This window comes from Medicago sativa, chromosome 8 (assembly GCF_051527215.1).
Source record: "Medicago sativa cultivar Bolivia chromosome 8, Bolivia_mono, whole genome shotgun sequence".
Lineage (NCBI taxonomy): Eukaryota > Viridiplantae > Streptophyta > Magnoliopsida > Fabales > Fabaceae > Medicago > Medicago sativa.
The window spans coordinates 17,614,272-17,633,138 of record NC_140756.1 but is presented as its reverse complement, the minus strand read 5'-3'; the positions used below and the strand labels follow the sequence as shown (position 1 = coordinate 17,633,138).

The 18,867-nt window shown below is 37.3% G+C and overlaps 1 protein-coding gene across 1 annotated transcript; it reads left to right on the top strand.

The window, feature by feature from the left end:
- Positions 1 to 7,576: 7,576 nt before the first annotated feature.
- Positions 7,577 to 9,067, top strand: LOC146897457 (uncharacterized). Its single transcript, XM_085736424.1, has one exon. It carries the CDS (start codon positions 7,577 to 7,579, stop codon positions 9,065 to 9,067), a length of 1,491 nt encoding a protein of 496 aa, XP_085592550.1.
- The last annotated feature ends 9,800 nt before the right edge of the window (positions 9,068 to 18,867 follow it).

Here is an 18,867-nt window from a genome sequence, read left to right as displayed (position 1 = left end):
TGGTGATATATTAATTAGGCATGCAATAGAAAAACAATAAAATTTGAAAAAAGTGAACAGGCTGTGTTAAAGATTTGACATTTACGTGTTGTTTCTTTCCCAACTTTCGCTTTCGCTGTGTGAATCTGAATCTGATACACATAACACAATGTTCAAGGCTGTAAAAAGCATTGAAATCTGGTGCAAGTATCATCCTCTCCCTTTGTCATACTCTGATGTGTACCATTCTACAGAAAAGATGAGAGAGAGAGAGAGAGAGAGAGAGAGAGAGAGAGAGAGAGAGAGAGAGAGAGAGAGAGAGAGAGAGAGAGTTTCATTTTACAGAAAAAAGGAAGAAGATGGCGTGGCAGCACGTATTACGCGCAACATCTCCCGTTATGGATAAAACATGGGAGTAAGTTAACCCTAATGGAACCAAACAAGCAATTCCAATTCTACATCCTATTATTCCTCAACTACAGTATTGTATCAACAAATATATATTAAGTTTAGTTGGAAATTCAACCCAAAATCTGCAACTGCGTGTTGGCGGTCAACCCAAAATTTAGTGGCACTTTTTTTTTCATTTTTTTAAATAAAAGTAGCACTTGCTAATCACCCAATACCTTTTTATTTATTTTAATATACATTTAACCAAGTTAATATTGAAAATTTAACTCAAGTACGTAACATAATTAGCCAGTCGTGAAATTCGCGAGTGTGATTCCTCGCGATATATAGCACGGCTCGAAAAGAAAATTACACAATGAAAAGTAAGCGGATAACAAGATGTGCCGTTATACATTCTTTTTATAACAAAATCAATCTCCATAAATACAACATTCATGATCTATGAAACATTACATTCCTATGCATGACCCTTTGAAGTCATGTAGAAGATCAACATCATTTGTTGTTAGAAAGTCAAAAGTGTCAAACTCAAACGATATAAAAGTATATTGATTGTCAAAACACATTATCTTATGTTTGACCACTTTGATTGACACGGCTTTGACAACTATCTAATGTCCCGCCGTAAAAGTTTTGGTCCTTTAACTATTTGACTTCATTCAACTATGATTTTCCAAGATTGTTTGTTTTTGTTAACACAAATAATATGACATGAACATTTGAACAGAGAGAAGAGAAAAACCATGGAGGCTAGGGTTTCATAAACATAATGAGCAAAACTTGTATGCATAGTCTTACAATAAGAATATATATTAGAGAATATAAAAGTCTAAAATACCCTTACTAATAAGTAATAACTATATTATCTAACATCTCCTCTCAAACTCACGATGCATTAACTGACAACATCGAGAGTTTGTCAACTAAAAAACGAAAACGTTTTATGGAGTGCATCTTTGTGAACAAATCAGCAATCTGCAAAGATGAGGAGGTGAACGATAGAGTAATTGTTCCATGCTGAAGATGATGTCGAGTAAGATGATAGTCGATCTCAATGTGCTTGGTGCGTTCATGGAACATCGAGTTACGAGCAATTTCAATAGCACTCTTATTATCACAGTACATCGGAGTTGGCTTAGAAAGATAGATACCCATATCAGACAAGAGCCAACGCATCCAAATAATTTCAGTAGTAGTGGATGCCATAGCACGAAACTCAGCTCCTGTAGAGGAGCGAGAGGCAGTGTCCTGTTTCTTACTTTTCCAAGAGATAAGAGAGTCTCCAAGAAAGATACAAAATCCTGTAGTGGACTTACGATCTGTAGGATCACCAGCCCAATCCGCATCAGAATAAGCATGTAACTCCAATGAAGACGATGGGGGAAAGAGAAGACTCTGAAATTGAGTTCCTCGAAGATAACGAAGAATACGAAGAACTGCTGTCCAATGAACTGTAGTGGGAGAGACAACACATTGACTAACAACTTGAACGACATAAGCAATATCATGTCTAGTAATCGTAAGATACACCAAGCTGCCAACCAAAGTACGGTACAAAGTGGGATCAGATAAAGGAACACCATCAGACTGAGAATATTTCACATTCAACTCAAGAGGAGTATCTGCTACTTTAGTATCCGAAAGACGAGCTTGTTCAAGAATATTAGCGATGTACTTAGACTGAGAGAGAAGATAACCTTTAGGAGAGTAGGCGATTTCAATCCCCAAGAAGTATCGAATAGTGCCTAAGTCCTTCATCTCAAACTGTTTGGCTAACTATACTTTCAAATCATCAATTCCATCAACATCATCACCTGTAATAATCATATCATCAACATATAATGAGAGTAAAATACGACCATGTGAAGTGTTCCTAACAAACAATGGAGAATCATGATCACTACAACAGAAACCGAGAGATATAATCACAGTGGTAAACTTCTCAAACCAAGCTCGCGGAGCTTGTTTCAGACCGTATAAAGCCTTCTTCAACTTACACACTGCCCCCTGATTATGAGAAACACCTTGTGGAGGTACCATATAAACTTCTTCTTGAAGATCACCATTTAAGAAAGCAATTTTTACATCCATTTGGGAAATATGCCACTGACGAACAGATGCAACAACAATAAGGGTACGAATAGTAGTTATCTTGGCCACAGGAGCAAAATTTTCTTCATAATCCAAACCATATTGTTGAGAATATCCCTTAGCCACAATACGAGCTTTGTAACGCTCAACAGACCCATCAGACTTGGTTTTAATCTTGTATACTCAACGAGACCCAATAACACGTTTTCCTGGTGGAAGAGGTACTAAGTCCCAAGTGTTTGTCTTGTGCAAAGCAGCAAGCTCCTCTGCCATAGCCTGCTGCCAAAGAGGATCAAGAATAGCTTCCTTATAGGAAGATGGCTCAGACAAACTGTGAATAGAGGTTGGAAAAGAAGCAAAAGAAGAAGAATAAATGGAATAAAAAAATTCAGGCAATTGAGTAGACTTACGGTCACGAGAAGGATAACGAGGAGGAGGAGGAGGTGGTGGTGGAGGTTGAGGAGGAGTAGGACCAACAATCGTAGGAGGTTGTGGGACAGTTGATAAGTGCTCAAAAGTAACATATTTTGTGTTAATCTAGGCAATTTAGTTACTTGTTCTGCAAGTTATCTAAGGAAAAGCTATCATTTGAGTGTATTTGTACCATTTATGCTTTACATGCCTGATTCCACCCAATTTATGCAGGAAATGACAAGAAAGGACCAAAAGAAGGAAGCTCCTGAACCAAGGTCAGTTCGCTTGAGCGAACCCCTGTTCGCTTAAGCGAACCAGTTCTAGAGAGCACCAGGATGTTCGCTCACTAGCACGCTTTCAGTTTGCTCATGAAGACAAGCTCAGTCGCTTAAGCGACCTCATGTTCGCTTAAGCGAACCAGTTCCAGAGAGCTCCAGAAAGGGTCGCTTCCTGTTCGTTTACAGTTCGCTTGAGCGAAGTTCGTCAAAGTTCAGAAGATAAGATCCACGTGGCAGCACCTCAGTGGTCAGCAAAAGATTCCCTAGGTGTTCGCTTAAGCGACCCTAGCTTCGCTTAAGCGAACAAGCACGGATTTGACCCATTTAAATAACTTTCTTCTTTCTTTCCACACATTCTTTTCCATGGTCTTTCATATTTTTCTAGTTTTAGAGAGAAGTTAGGGCATTTTCTAGAGAGAGAAACACATGGCAAGGTAGTTAGGAGTAGATTCAAGCCAAGATTTGTTGAGACATCATGGATCTTGTCATAGAATCTTCATCTTTTCTTCATCCTTTGCAAAGCCATCATAGACATATGTGGCTACATCTACTCTTGTAGTTTTGAGGTATTCAAACAAGTTATTATGTAATTTCTTGATCTTTTAATATATGGTTCTAGCTTATTTATTCAATATTGTTGTTATTCTTGCTTTAAATGTTTATTGAAGATTCAAAATGTTATGGACACGTACTTTTGAATCTAGACATAGAATAACAATCTATCTTAAGTTATCACTCTTGACATGTGTCATACCCCAATTTTTGACCTAAGAATCCTGCATGCATACACCGACACATGTCCTTTGACCTGATTAAGTCTTTGACTTTTCAGTGAAAAATTCGACAGAGAGGTGTTTTAAAATACCTCATATTTGGTTCCGAATCGGGCACCCTTCTGTCTTTATTTCATTGTATTTTTATTTCTTTTTTCTTTATCTTTAAATTCCATCTTTTATTAATCAATTGATTTCAATTCTAACTCTTTTTTTTTTAATTTTAATTAATCTTTAAGTCTTTTAAATCTTTTATCATTTCATTTTAGGATAAGTCCAATTTTCTTTCTTTTTTTTCATTTATTTATTAACAAAAATAAAGGTCTAAAAAAGAGTCTACATTCACTCCAAGCATGTCGCACAGCCTGTTGCACATCCAAGAAAAAAGCGTTGCATTTCAATCCATTTTCAGGAACAGGTTCACGATTCATTTGATCCCAATCTTCAATCCAAGCACAAGTTTCTGATTCTTTTAACAAACCATAACCCTAATTTCTTTACTATAAAAGCCAGTACCTGCAAACACACAAGGGGGGCCGAAATCCACAACACCTGCAACAGCTTCAACGCCAAAAAAACAGAACGATTTCCATCAATTCTCAACACAAAAAACCAATTCATCAGAATCAAAACATCATCAAACCACCAGCAAACCAATCGGCCCCAACCTATCTCAAATCCATCGATCAATTAACCTGCAAATTCAAAAGCCAATAACCATCAAGTCAAAACACAATTTCAATAACGGAACCAGTCATCAAAATTCAACACAATTTGAATCATCAACACAACACAGATTCAAAGCTGCAGACCAAACATCATCGACATCATTGCCGCAAACGAACAACTATCCTCCCAAACCAACAATCAATCGACAGCCTCAATCACCCATAACCATAAACAACACAACTCGGCCTCCAACACTATCCCTATAAACCAAAAACGGATCCAAATACCCAAAACCCAATGACGCAATACATTCAAGGCCGTCACCAATCGGAACAACGTCAAAGGCGATCCCGCCGTCACCGTCGCAAGCAACGGTCAAAGTTTTCAAACAGTCTCGCTCGCTCAAACCCACAACACCACCGATCAAAACACAAGCAGTGAGCGATCCCGCAACAAGAAGTACCCAAGCCGGATTCGAATCCGAATCATCGAAACAGACAGGGAAGGAAAGGTATGAGTCTCGTTTCATCTATGTGTTTGTTTTGTTGATTTTTCATTGTGATAAGTTTGTTAGAGTTGAAGGGGATTGAACAAAAAAAGAATAAAAAAATTTAAGGAAAGAAGAAGAAGTCGGAAGCCGTGAACGAGAGAAAGAAGAGAGAAAGAACAAAGAGAAAAAGAAAAGAAGAATGAAGTGAAAATCTGACCTACCGCCCTTTTATTAAGCCATCATGATCCAATGTGAAAGGGTGCATGGCATACCATGCACCCACGTGCTTTACTCTCTTTGATTTCAAATCAACAGCCTCTGAAGCTTCTCCTATGATCAAGACAGGGCCACTCGATTTTAATCAGATGGCCCTGATCAAACCCTCTAGCCCAACACGCCCATCTCCTCTCTGAAGCCCAATCTGTCTTTTTTTAATTTTTGCACCCCCTGTTACACCATTTTCATTTCTATTTCATCATGCATTTTAAACCCTCTTGCATTTTTTTAATTATATCGCTTGCATTTCATTATTCCCATATTCGCTAGTTTAGGATTTGTTCATTGCATATTTATATTTTTTTATGTCATTTATTATCTATTGCGTAAAAATTTAGATTGAATATTAGGTTTAGATACAAATAATTCATACATTTTGTTGGTTTATGTTTATTATTTTGCAACCTTAGTATTACTCATGCATATTTATTTTTATGTCATTTATTTTCATGCACAGAATTTAGAATGTATATATATAGGCTTTATGTAAATAATTCATGCATATTTATTTTTTTCGCATATTTTAGAATGTATATTTAGGCCTCAATGTAAATATTATTATGCATATTTATTTTCTTGCTGACCATAGCATGTATCCTAGGTTTAATGTAATAGTTAAGTGTATGTGTGGGTGCGTGCGTGTATGCCTTTCTTTATGTTGCTAGATTAGGTAAAAGGTCCTTGTGGTGGTCCAACGCCACCATGAGGTACCTACGCTAATAAAAAACACTCAACCAATCAAACGTCAATTTTTACCCCGAACTACGAGGTTTTAATCCCTCACGGGTACGTAGGCAGAGGACACTCGTCCTTCCAAATCAATAAAATATAGATAATTAGGTCTTCCTTTTTTCATTTCAAATCCCTTTCTTTTTTTCAAAAATAAGCAAGTTATAGCACACTAATTAAATAAAACCAAGAGGTTCCCGTAGAGTACTACGGACATAAAGGGTGCTAACACCTTCCCTTTATGTAACTAACCCCCGAACCCTAAATCTTTTCAAAATGTGGGGTGTTTGAACTTTTTTCCCCTTTTCTTAAAAATTAAATGTTCAGTCGTGAAATAAAAAGTGAGTCAAACGCTAATCAAATAGCCTTGATCTCCGAAAAATGACGCGGCAGAAATGGCGACTCTGCTGGGGACCCCCTAAGAGGGTTGAGCCTAACTTGGTCTTATTTAATTTTTGTTCTATAACTTGCTTAAAAAAAAATCAAAAAAAAATAAAAGATGGAAATACATGTACATATGTTCTTTCTTCTTCTTTCTCCTTTCTTTTAACGTGAGTGGTGAGATAAGTCCTTACCCGGACTTGAGAGAAATATAAGATAGGACGGGGTATAATCATAGTGTCATACCAAGAGCATTCTTGGACCATGTGCACATGTGATAACCCTACTCGGTGGAGGCCTTGCGGAAGGTAGTACTCTTGTTAACATGAGCATTTGTGTTGACGTTATTACTTTCAATGTGAGTGTCAGTCGAAGTCGTGGACCTTAGTAACCCTTAAACCATCTTGGCCTTTTTAGGACGTAGTGCGGTGGCTAAACCAAGAGCATTCTTGACTTTAGTTGTCACGCGATACTACACTCAAACTAGACTTCCTTGTGAATGATATTGGACTAGGAGCATTCCTATACACCGATATATTCATAAGGGTAGTTGTAATTTGGGAACTTGGTAGAACCCGTGATACAGGTATATTTGAAACCATAGTCCTTACCAAATGGCGTTGTTACCCTTGACTCCAACATCATGGACCTAATCCTCACCATGTTTTCTCCATTCTTTAGCATGTTCATGCATACATTCATAAAAAAAAAACTTTTTTTAATCAAAGCATCGAAGGACTTAGCTAAGTTTTTTGTAAACAACAAAGGTATGAACTCTAACATCAATAAATACATCTTCAAAAGTCTTAACTAGACTTTAGCTTTGCTAGGAACTTTTTCCTTAGTTTTGCTTTTGCTCTCAAAAAGGGGACTGTTTGTAATATTTTCAATTATCAAATGAAACAATGTTCCTTATGATGTTTACAATTACTTTGACAAATCCTTCGATAAAATAAATATTTTTGCATAAGTATCATGCATCATTTTGCATTCATAGTTTCTAGTCTGTGTCTCATACTTTGTTTCTGCCTACAAAAGGTCAATCCATCAGTCTACTCGCATCTACACCACTCGAGCAAATCAGAATGGATCATCTTAAACAAGAGAACCACAAGCTTCGTGAAGAGATGACAACCCTCCGGGCCGAAAATGAGATTTTGAAGAACTTAGTATCTTTGATGACGGTTGCACAGAGTCAGCCATTATCTCTTCCAGTTGGCAGCACTCAAGCTCAGACGGCTGTTTCCACTACCCCGATTTCAACAGTGTTTGCTAGTACTCCTCAACATGCTATGCTGGAAGGTTATCTCTGGAGCACACCTTTAAATTCTGGTGAAGTATTTTGTCCTGGTGTCTTTAAGGTTCAAGCTCCTTTTGTGCAACAAACAATGCCCATCCCTCAACCAGACCCTTTGTTCCCTCAAGCTGCTATGACCTACTCAGCTCCTTTGGTTCGTGAACCCATCTATCAACCAGGAAGCGTGGTTGCATATAACCATGTAGAAGAACTGAGAGAGAAGTTTGATGCATTACGGTTGGAATTGAAAGCTCTCCGTGGGGAAGAACTGTTTGGGGAAAGTGCTTATGATCTCTGCTTGGTACCAAATGTCGTGATACCACCCAAATTCAAGGTCCCTGATTTTGAGAAATACAAAGGGAATACCTGCCCTAAGGATCATTTGACAATGTATGCCAGAAAGATGTCCCCTCAAGCCGGCAATGATGAGCTTCTTATCTACTGCTTTCAAGATAGTTTGACTGGTGCCGCTTTGAAATGGTACACGGGCCTAAGTCGTGTTGATGTCAAAACTTTCATTGATTTGGGCAGTGCCTTCGTCCGACGATACGACTACAACTTGTACTTGTCCCCAGACAGAGACGATCTGCAAGCCATGACGCAGAATGATAATGAATCTTTCAAAGCATATGCCCATCGATGGAGAGATTTTGCCGATCAGGTCCGTCCACCTCTAGAAGAGAAAGAGTTGACCAAGATTTTCTTGAGGACTCTAGATCAGTTTTATTATGAGAAAATGGTTGGAAGTGCTCCCAACAACTTCGCAAAGATGATGATTATGGGAATGCGTCTTGAAGAAGGGGTCCGAGAAGGACGTTTGGTCAAAGAAAGTGTTCCTACTGACAATTCAGAAGAGGAAGACCAGGAAAGGAATGTGGTGGAAAGTCAGCCTCAACAACAATATCTCGCTTATCACCATGTTGCCACTGTTATGCCTATCATAAATGATGTTCAAAGTTCGTGTTATCAACCTCAGTTCCAGCAATGTCAACAACAGCCTCGACAACATGCTCCGAGGACACAGATTGACCCTATTCCCATGAAGTATGCAGTTTTGTTTCCAAAATTACTCGAAAGGAATTTGGTCTACACCAAGGCACCTCCCCCAGTGCCAGCAAAATTGACATCCCGGTACAGGCCTGATCTCTTTTGTGCTTTCCATCAAGGGGCACCAAGTCATGATATCGAGCACTGTTTTGCGTTGCAGAAGATAGTTCAGAAGTTGATCCGAAAAAACCTTATACCTTTCGAAGAGTTTGAATTTGAATGTGCAAGTTAATCCGCTATCGGATCTTGGTATCTAAGGTTGACACATGAAATGTTTAATCTGCAATCGGATCGTTGCTGATGTTTATTTCTATTACTCATATGTTCAATTAATATGTCTGTTTGTTGCTTTATGTTTTTTTTTTTTAAAAAAAATCCTTTCGTCCCACCCGAGACAGAAGTGAACTTGTTTAGGGCTTTTTGCTTTATGTATTTTCATCATTAAAAAAGTTGCTTTGATCCCGACTTTGTTTTTATTTTGTGCTTTTTTTTTTGGAAAAAATGGTAATACAAAAAACCAAAAAATTATTTTCCCTTTAATCATTTCCGCGTATCCGCATAATCATAATGTTTATATCAATAATCAAATCATGCATTAATAAACCCGTTGAACATTAACTATATGCTCTCTCCAGACTTTGAACTCCCTGTGTCCGAAGATGAAGAAGAGGAAAATGAAGAGACTCCAGACTATATCTCTCGCATACTGGGGCATCTTAGCCGTCGAAGTTACAAAACAAAATATCAAGAAGATTATCAGAAGATGGCAGTCACTTACAAAGACTGGCATGAGATGTTACCGTTGCCTCATAGGAGTATTGTGCTTCATTACACATTTCAACAGGGGCAACCCCCCCTCCTTCCCCAATATGCAACATGGAGGTCGTGCTTCCCGTGAAGGTTGAAGTCCCGTCAATAGGAGTTCTGCTAAAGTCCAAGCTTGATCGAATTTAAACGCATGACGACCTTGTATGAATATATCAAAAGAGGTTTGAAACAAGCTTCTAACAAAAAGGTTCGTCCTCATGAATTTCAAGAAGGGAACTTTGTACTACTCTCCAACCAGACTCCGGGGGCAAGTGGACCCTAACTATGAAGGCCCGTGTGCAATGACTTTTGTGACTACGGATGGTGACAAACTCACACGTACTAAGAATGCCAGTGCAGTCAAGAAATACTCTGTCAAAAAATAACGGCTCGATAAGTCGCAAATTCTAAAAAGCGGCTTAGGCAAAAATGAGCGTCTCGGTGGACTGAAAAACCGAAAGGGCGGTTCAGGCAAAAATTAGAGACATGAACAAAAATGATTATCCTGATAGATTGAAAACCCGAAAGGGCGATCTATACAAAAGTTAAGGATCAAAAGACAAAGTAACTGCATCCGGTCAGGTACAATCCACTTGGGGCATTACAGTCGTCAAAAGAACTCCGATTCGAAGCATCTGCAGATCAAAGACTCGGAACTGGGGCATTCAAAGTTGTTAGGGAGCATAACGGTTATTGTGTTCAATGTACCTTCCAATATATTTACCATTTTTCAAATTTTTTAAAGATCTGTGGAGTCACGCCATTGGTAGGCCACCACTCAATTCATCAAATTTGAGCCTGTACCATTTATTTGGAACTCCCGTTTATTCTATTTGCAAAATTTTCTTCTATTTTTGATGACAATACTTGAAGCAAAAATTTTCAAAATACAAAACCTTATTTTTTTTACATCTTTTGAAAAGTGTGAACAACAAACACACTCTCCTTGAACTTGTGAGTAGTTGAAGCGTACATCAACGTCCGCTTCGAGAACGGTTACACTCTGAAAGGGAAACATGGCTAAGCACAATGGAGAAGACCTCTGCTTTGAGCAAGATGCTGTCACAGTCCAAAAATAAAAAATACAAAAATAAAAGCTCGCTAAGTTGAAAACATGAAAAGGAGGCTTAGGCAATAGAGAGCATCCCGGTGGACTGAAAACCCGAAAGGGTGGTCCAGGCAAAAATTAGGGGCATAAAAAAGGAATACATTCCCGGTGGACTGAAAACCCGAAAGGGCGGTCCAGGCAAAAGTTAGGGATTTTTAAAAAAATATTAAAAAAAAAAACAAAAAATATACAAAAAAAAACATGACTGTTGAAGCATATTTGTGGGAGAAACACTCCGTGCCGGTTTACAAATGACGACTTCTTCCAGACTTTTGATCAAGAATGGGCTCTCTCCCCAGCAGGCATCAGTTGCTACCTTATGTCGGGCTCCACCCCATCAACGGCTCAGTTTATTGACAATAGTATCATCTCCAAGGAAGTTTGCCGAGTGTTTGTACTGCGATGTCAGTCCACTTCTCATATCTTACCGGTCTTGTCTTGTTTCATCGAGTCACCTATCACGTACAGTTTATACAGTCATACGAAGTTGTACATACATCCATACAAGTTACATTCATACAACATACATTCATACATTAATACTTTCACGTATTCATACATTCATACATTAATACTTTCACCTATTCATACATTCATATATACATCCATTTACACAATCGTACATTCAAACATTAATACTTTCAAATATTCATACATTCATGCATACACGATATATACACCATATCATTCATACATGGTTGCATCAGTCACCCATAATCCTTTTTTGGTTGTATCCTTTCAGTTCGATCTTCACTCATTATTGAGTCAAGCGAATAGCTTGCAAATAAATTTTTACCTCTGTGTCAAGTGAATAGCTTGCAAAGATCCTTTGTTACCTCTGTGTCAAGCGAATAACTTGCAAACCTTTACTGTTATCATGATGTCAAGCGAATAGCTTGCAAACCTCTTTTGTTATCTATGTGTCAAGCGAATAGCTTGCAAACATATTTTGTTACATGTGTGTCAAGCGAATAGCTTGCAAACATCTTTTGTTACTTGGAGTCAAGCGAATAGCTTGCAAACATTTTTTGTTACCTATGCGTCAAGCGAATAGCTTGCAAACATCTTTTGTTACCTATGTGTCAAGCGAATAGCTTGCAAACATCATCTGTTACCTGTGTGTCAAGCGAATAGCTTGCAACCCTCTTTTTTCATCATGTGTGTCAAGCGAATAACTTGCAAGCCTCTTATGTTACCTATGTTTCAAGCGAATAGCTTGCAAAATTCTTGTCATATAAAAAGTGTCATCCCCAGCATTAGCTGTTCCAGTGATGCCACTAATCAATTTCAATTTCAATTTCAAAAAGTGTCATCCCCAGCGTTAGCTGTTCCAGTGATGTCATTAGTCGATTTCAATTTCAAAAGTGTCATCCCCAGCGTGGCTGTTCAAGTGATGTCACTAATCAATTTCAATGGTGTCATCCCCAACGTTAGCTGTTCCAGTGATGTCATTAATCAATTTCCATTTCGATTTCAATTTCAATGGTGTCGTCCCCAGCTTAGCTGTTCAAGTGATGTCACTAATCAAGTCAATTTCAATGGTGTCGTCCCGAGTTTATTTGTTCTAGAGACGTCGCCAATCAATTTCAATTTCAAAAAGTATCATCCCAGTGTGTCTGTTTCAAAGATGTCACCAATCAAAATTAACTTCAAATGTCAGTTTCTACAAAACCATCAGTTTACAAATACGTTTCAAAATTCCCAGTGTCTGTTCAAGATTTTGTTTCCTTTCATTTGTCTTCATACCAAACCAATACGGTAGTAGACAATCTTTTCCCCAGTGAAACTACATTCCCCCTAGCGGAGTTGGATCCCTTTTTCTTCAACAAATTTGGGTATCCCGTCGTTGTTTCTGGTCTTAGTCAAGTCATATTTGTCGTCCTGCATTCATACTTGCATCAAGAGCATTCATAGCATCTTAGGTCCAAAATTGGTGTACTTTGTATTTAAGTCTCATCGGTCCGATCGAATCAAAGATTCCATCTTCAAATCTCCGGACGAAGAAACTTAAATAGGGGCATCTGTCATACCCTAATTTTTGACCTAAGAATCCTGCATGCATACACCGACACATGTCCTTTGACCTGATTAAGTCTTTGACTTTTCAGTGAAAAATTCGACAGAGAGGTGTTTTAAAATACCTCATATTTGGTTCCGAATCGGGCACCCTTCTCTCTTTATTTCATTGTATTTTTATTTACTTTTTCTTTATCTTTAAATTCCATCTTTTATTAATCAATTGATTTCAATTCTAACTCTTTTTTTTTATTTTAATTAATCTTTATTTCTTTTAAATCTTTTATCATTTCATTTTAGGATAAGTCCAATTTTCTTTCTTTTTTTCATTTATTTATTAACAAAAATAAAGGTCTAAAAAAGAGTCTGCATTCACTCCAAGCATGTCGCACAGCCTGTTGCACATCCAAGAAAAAAGCGTTGCATTTCAATCCATTTTCAGGAACAGGTTCACGATTCATTTGATCCCAATCTTCAATCCAAACACAAGTTTCTGATTCTTTTAACAAACCATAACCCTAATTTCTTTACTATAAAAGCCAGTACCTGCAAACACACAAGGGGGGCTGAAATCCACAACACCTGCAACAGCTTCAACGCACAAAAAAACAAAACGATTTCCATCAATTCTCAACACAAAAAACCAATTCATCAGAATCAAAACATCATCAAACCACCAGCAAACCAATCGGCCCCAACCTATCTCAAATCCATCGATCAATTAACCTGTAAATTCAAAAGCCAATAACCATCAAGTTAAAACACAATTTCAATAACGGAACCAGTCATCAAAATTCAACACAATTTGAATCATCAACACAACACAGATTCAAAGCTGCAGACCAAACATCATCGACATCATTGCCGCAAACGAACAACTATCCTCCCAAACCAACAATCAATCGACAGCCTCAATCACCCATAACCATAAACAACACAACTCGGCCTCCAACACTATCCCTATAAACCAAAAACGGATCCAAATACCCAAAACCCAATGACGCAATACATTCAAGGCCGTCACCAATCGGAACAACGTCAAAGGCGATCCCGCCGTCACCGTCGCAAGCAACGGTCAAAGTTTTCAAACAGTCTCGCTCGCTCAAACCCACAACACCACCGATCAACACTACACAAGCAGTGAGCGATCCCGCAACAAGAAGTACCCAAGCCGGATTCGAATCCGAATCATCGAAACAGACAGGGAAGGAAAGGTATGAGTCTCGTTTCATCTATGTGTTTGTTTTGTTGATTTTTCATTGTGATAAGTTTGTTAGAGTTGAAGGGGATTGAACAAAAAAAGAATAAAAAAATTTAAGGAAAGAAGAAGAAGTCGGAAGCCGTGAACGAGAGAAAGAAGAGAGAAAGAAGAAAGAGAAAAAGAAAAGAAGAATGAAGTGAAAATCTGACCTACCGCCCTTTTATTAAGCCATAATGATCCAATGTGAAAGGGTGCATGGCATACCATGCACCCACGTGCTTTACTCTCTTTGATTTCAAATCAACAGCCTCTGAAGCTTCTCCTGTGATCAAGACAGGGCCACTCGATTTTAATCAGACGGCCCTGATCAAACCCTCTAGCCCAACACGCCTATCTCCTCTCTGAAGCCCAATCTATCTTTTTTTAATTTTTGCACCCCCTGTTACACCATTTTCATTTCTATTTCATCATGCATTTTAAACCCTCTTGCATTTTTTTAATTATGTCGCTTGCATTTCATTATTCCCATATTCGCTAGTTTAGGATTTGTTCATTGCATATTTATACTTTTTTTTTATGTCATTTATTATCTATTGCGTAAAAATTTAGATTGCATATTAGGTTTAGATACAAATAATTCATACATTTTGTTGGTTTATGTTTATTATTTTGCAACCTTAGTATTACTCATGCATATTTATTTTTATGTCATTTATTTTCATGCACAGAATTTAGAATGTATATATATAGGCTTTATGTAAATAATTCATGCATATTTATTTTTTTCGCATATTTTAGAATGTATATTTAGGTCTCGATGTAAATATTATTATGCATATTTATTTTCTTGCAGACCATAGCATGTATCCTAGGTTTAATGTAATAGTTAAGTGTATGTGTGGGTGCGTGCGTGTATGCCTTTCTTTATGTTGCTAGATTAGGTAAAAGGTCCTTGTGGTGGTCCAACGCCACCATGAGGTACCTACGCTTTATCTTCTCGCTCCGTTAGTGTTAATTCTAGTTTAATCATTATTTAAAAAAAAACAAAAAATGCAAATAGTTCAAAAATAACAAAAAAACATTTTCATAAACAAACCTTGATCTTAAATCAAGTGACGTCTTTTTTTTATTTTCTTTCCTTAATCAAACTTCAATCAATTTAATCATATTTCAAGTCATTTTTCTTTAATATAAAAAATACAAACAAATTCATTTTGCCATTTGACTTTTCCATTTCAAAACCTTTTTCAAACTAATAAAAAACACTCAACCAATCAAACGTCAATTTTTACCCTGAACTACGAGGTTTTGATCCCTCACGGGTATGTAGGCAGAGGAAACTCGTCCTTCCAAATCAGTAAAATGTAGATAATTAGGTCTTCCTTTTTTCATTTCAAATCCCTTTCTTTTTTTCAAAAATAAGCAAGTTATAGCACACTAATTAAATAAAACCAAGAGGTTCCCGTAGAGTACTACGGACATAAAGGGTGCTAACACCTTCCCTTTATGTAACTAACCCCCGAACCCTAAATCTTTTCAAAATGTGGGGTGTTTGAACTTTTTTCCCCTTTTCTTAAAAATTAAACGTTCAGTCGTGAAATAAAAAGTGAGTCAAACGCTAATCAAATAGCCTTGATCTCCGAAAAATGACGCGGCAGAAATGGCGACTCTGCTGGGGACCCCCTAAAAGGGTTGAACCTAACTTGGTCTTATTTAATTTTTGTGCTATAACTTGCTTAAAAAAAATCAAAAAATAAAAAATAAAAGATGGAAATACATGTACATATGTTCTTTCTTCTTCTTTCTCCTTTCTTTTAACGTGAGTGGTGAGATAAGTCCTAACCCGGACTTGAGAGAAATATAAGATAGGACGGGGTATAATCATAGTGTCATACCAAGAGAATTCTTGGACCATGTGCACATGTGATAACCCTACTCGGTGGAGGCCTTGCGGAAGGTAGTACTCTTGTTAACATGAGCATTTGTGTTGACGTTATTACTTTCAATGTGAGTGTCCGTCGAAGCCGTGGACCTTAGTAACCCTTAAACCATCTTGGCCTTTTTAGGACGTAGTGCGGTGGCTAAACCAAGAGCATTCTTGACTTTAGTTGTCACGCGATACTACACTCAAACTAGACTTCCTTGTGAATGATATTGGACTAGGAGCATTCCTATACACCGATATATTCATAAGGGTAGTTGTAATTTGGGAACTTGGTAGAACCCGTGATACAGGTACATTTGAAACCATAGTCCTTACCAAATGGCGTTGTTACCCTTGACTCCAACATCATGGACCTAATCCTCACCATGTTTTCTCCGTTCTTTAGCATGTTCATGCATACATGCATACATTCATAAAAATAAAAAAAAACTTTTTTTAATCAAAGCATCGAAGGACTTAGCTAAGTTTTTTGTAAACAACAAAGGTATGAACTCTAACATCAAAAGGGAACGAGCTGTTTCAACAATATGACGATGTTTCCTTTCGGCAATGCCATTTTGTTGAAGAGTATCAATACAAGAACTATGGTGAATAGTACCATCATAAGCAAGTAACTCAGAGATCTGATTAGAAGTATATTCACCCCCTAAATCAGAACGGAAACACTTTATAACAGCATTATGTTGGGTTTTAACCATAGCACGAAACATAAGATAAATACCAAAAAACTCAGAACGTTTTTCATAAGATAAACCCAACAATAACGAGAATAATCATCAATAAAGGAGACATAATATCTAGATCCACCTTTGGTAAGAACTGTTATACCCTAATTTTGGACCTAAAAATACTTGCTCAGAAATGTCTTTCCTCTGATATGTGTCAATTATTATTGAGAGATTGTCAATTTGCTAATGTTTTACACTAATATTTCACTCTACTTTATCTGCATATTTCTACTGTCTATGTTCAAAACATCTTCAATTGTAACTTTGTCTATGATTTCTTGCATTTAGAGCCATCCAAAATATTTTTCTTGCATTTCAAGTCATTTGAGTTTGTCTCTGATCAGTTGCATATTTCTCTGCATTTTATTTCAATATTATTTGCAAGATTCATGAAAAAGGGTATTTTAGTCATTTCCTGCATTCAAACTCAGTTTAGTTCTTGAAAACTGTCTCTGAGACCTTTCAATTGGTTTGAATAAATTCTTGTTTAATTCCATGTCAAAATCCATTCCAAAAATTGCATCTGAGTCATTTTGAGTCAGTTTAGCCCCTAGGGGCATTTTAGTCATTTCCAGTGTTAAAACCTCTTTAATCCCTGAAAATTGTCTCTGAGTCTTTTCCAATTGGTTGTAAGAGTCTTTGCTTCAATCCCATGTGAAAATCCATTTCAAAAATTGCATTTTTAGACATTTTAGGTCAGTTTAGTCCCCAGGGGCATTTTGGTCATTTCACATGAAATTTTGACAGAGAGAAGTTACTTTAAAGTACCTCATTTGATAATTGGTTCATTTTAGTCCGTTTTTTTATTTTTAGTTGTTTCACTTTCTGCCAACTCACGCAAACACAACTTTTTTTTTCTCTCTCTCAGAAAACAGATCAAAGCCTCTTTTTCATCAAGAACATGATGAAGTTCATGAAGAACTTCATCATCTAACAAACCCTAACCGTTTTCCAGATTCACCAACACAAACGCAAATCAACAAATTCATCATCAATTTCACGGATACAACATGAATTAGGATCAGTTCTCAGAAATTCGTTTCGAAACTCACATCACAGAACTGTAAAAACCACCAAAGGTCAGCAAGATCCTCGCAATTCAAGTGTGAGTTCGTTACGAACTGTAACAAGCTCGAACACGATCACGAAGCTCTCGTTTCACGCTAGAGAAGAGGAAGAAGAGAGACGAGTACCGATTTGTTTTCGGTTTTCAAGCTAGAAATCTCTTACCAGAAGTACGAAAAGAAGATCGAGGTGTTCCATCGTCTTCTCCCCTTTTTCCTCCGATTTCAACGAGGTAAGTCCTTGGTTCTTCTTCTTCCGTCGCTTTTTCTTCGCAAATTCGAATATCTAGGTCTCGTGCTTGTTCATCGTTCATAGATCAGCGTAGATAGAAGGTTTTGTGAGTGTTTATTTCCAAAATTTGTTTTAAAAAACTCAAATAACTTCGAGACCGTAAAGATCTCCGTCGATCTATGCCGATCTATGCATTCCTGGCGTTGGTGAGGTTCGGATTGATGTTTAACTTCAAAATTCGAGTGTTTTGGTGTTTGTTTGGCTTAGATTCGTAGGGTTAGGGTTTGCAGAACCAGAAGAGAGCTAGAGTGAGAGGGAGAGAGCTTTAGAGAGAGAAACGAAGGTGGAAAATGAAAAAACCGGGCTCCTTGTGCTTTTATAGGGAAGTGAACCAGACCGGCTCACATAGACCAGTCTGGTTTGCCTCTTAACCGTTTCCTTCGTAATATCCGCCGTTAGATTTAGGTTTAGCCTCTCTGGATCAATCCTACGTTCCATAATCTCCCTTTGTGATCCAGGATCCATATGTGTGTGGGCTTGGGCCTTATTTGGCTGCTGATTTCGTTTTCTATATGTTTTTCGCTATATGTACACTGTTAATTGATGTTTACACCACTGTTGGTTTAAAACTGCATGAAAAAATTCCAAAAAAATTGTGAATGTTTTCTTGTTATTTTTGATTGAATTTTGAAGCCGTTTGCATGTTGAATCTCGATCAAATTGTATGGAAAATATTTTTGTGCCTCTTTAATTCAATTCTTGTTAGTTCTTTTTGCTAAAATTGTGTTAGAAATTTCCAAGACTTGTGTGAGCTTTTGTGTGATAAATTTTTGGCACTTGATATTTGCTTTTGGAAAATAATTGAATGTTAAAACCTTTTTCAAAATAATGTGTGTTTGTTTTTTGTTAGTTTTGCTATTTTTTTTGTTAA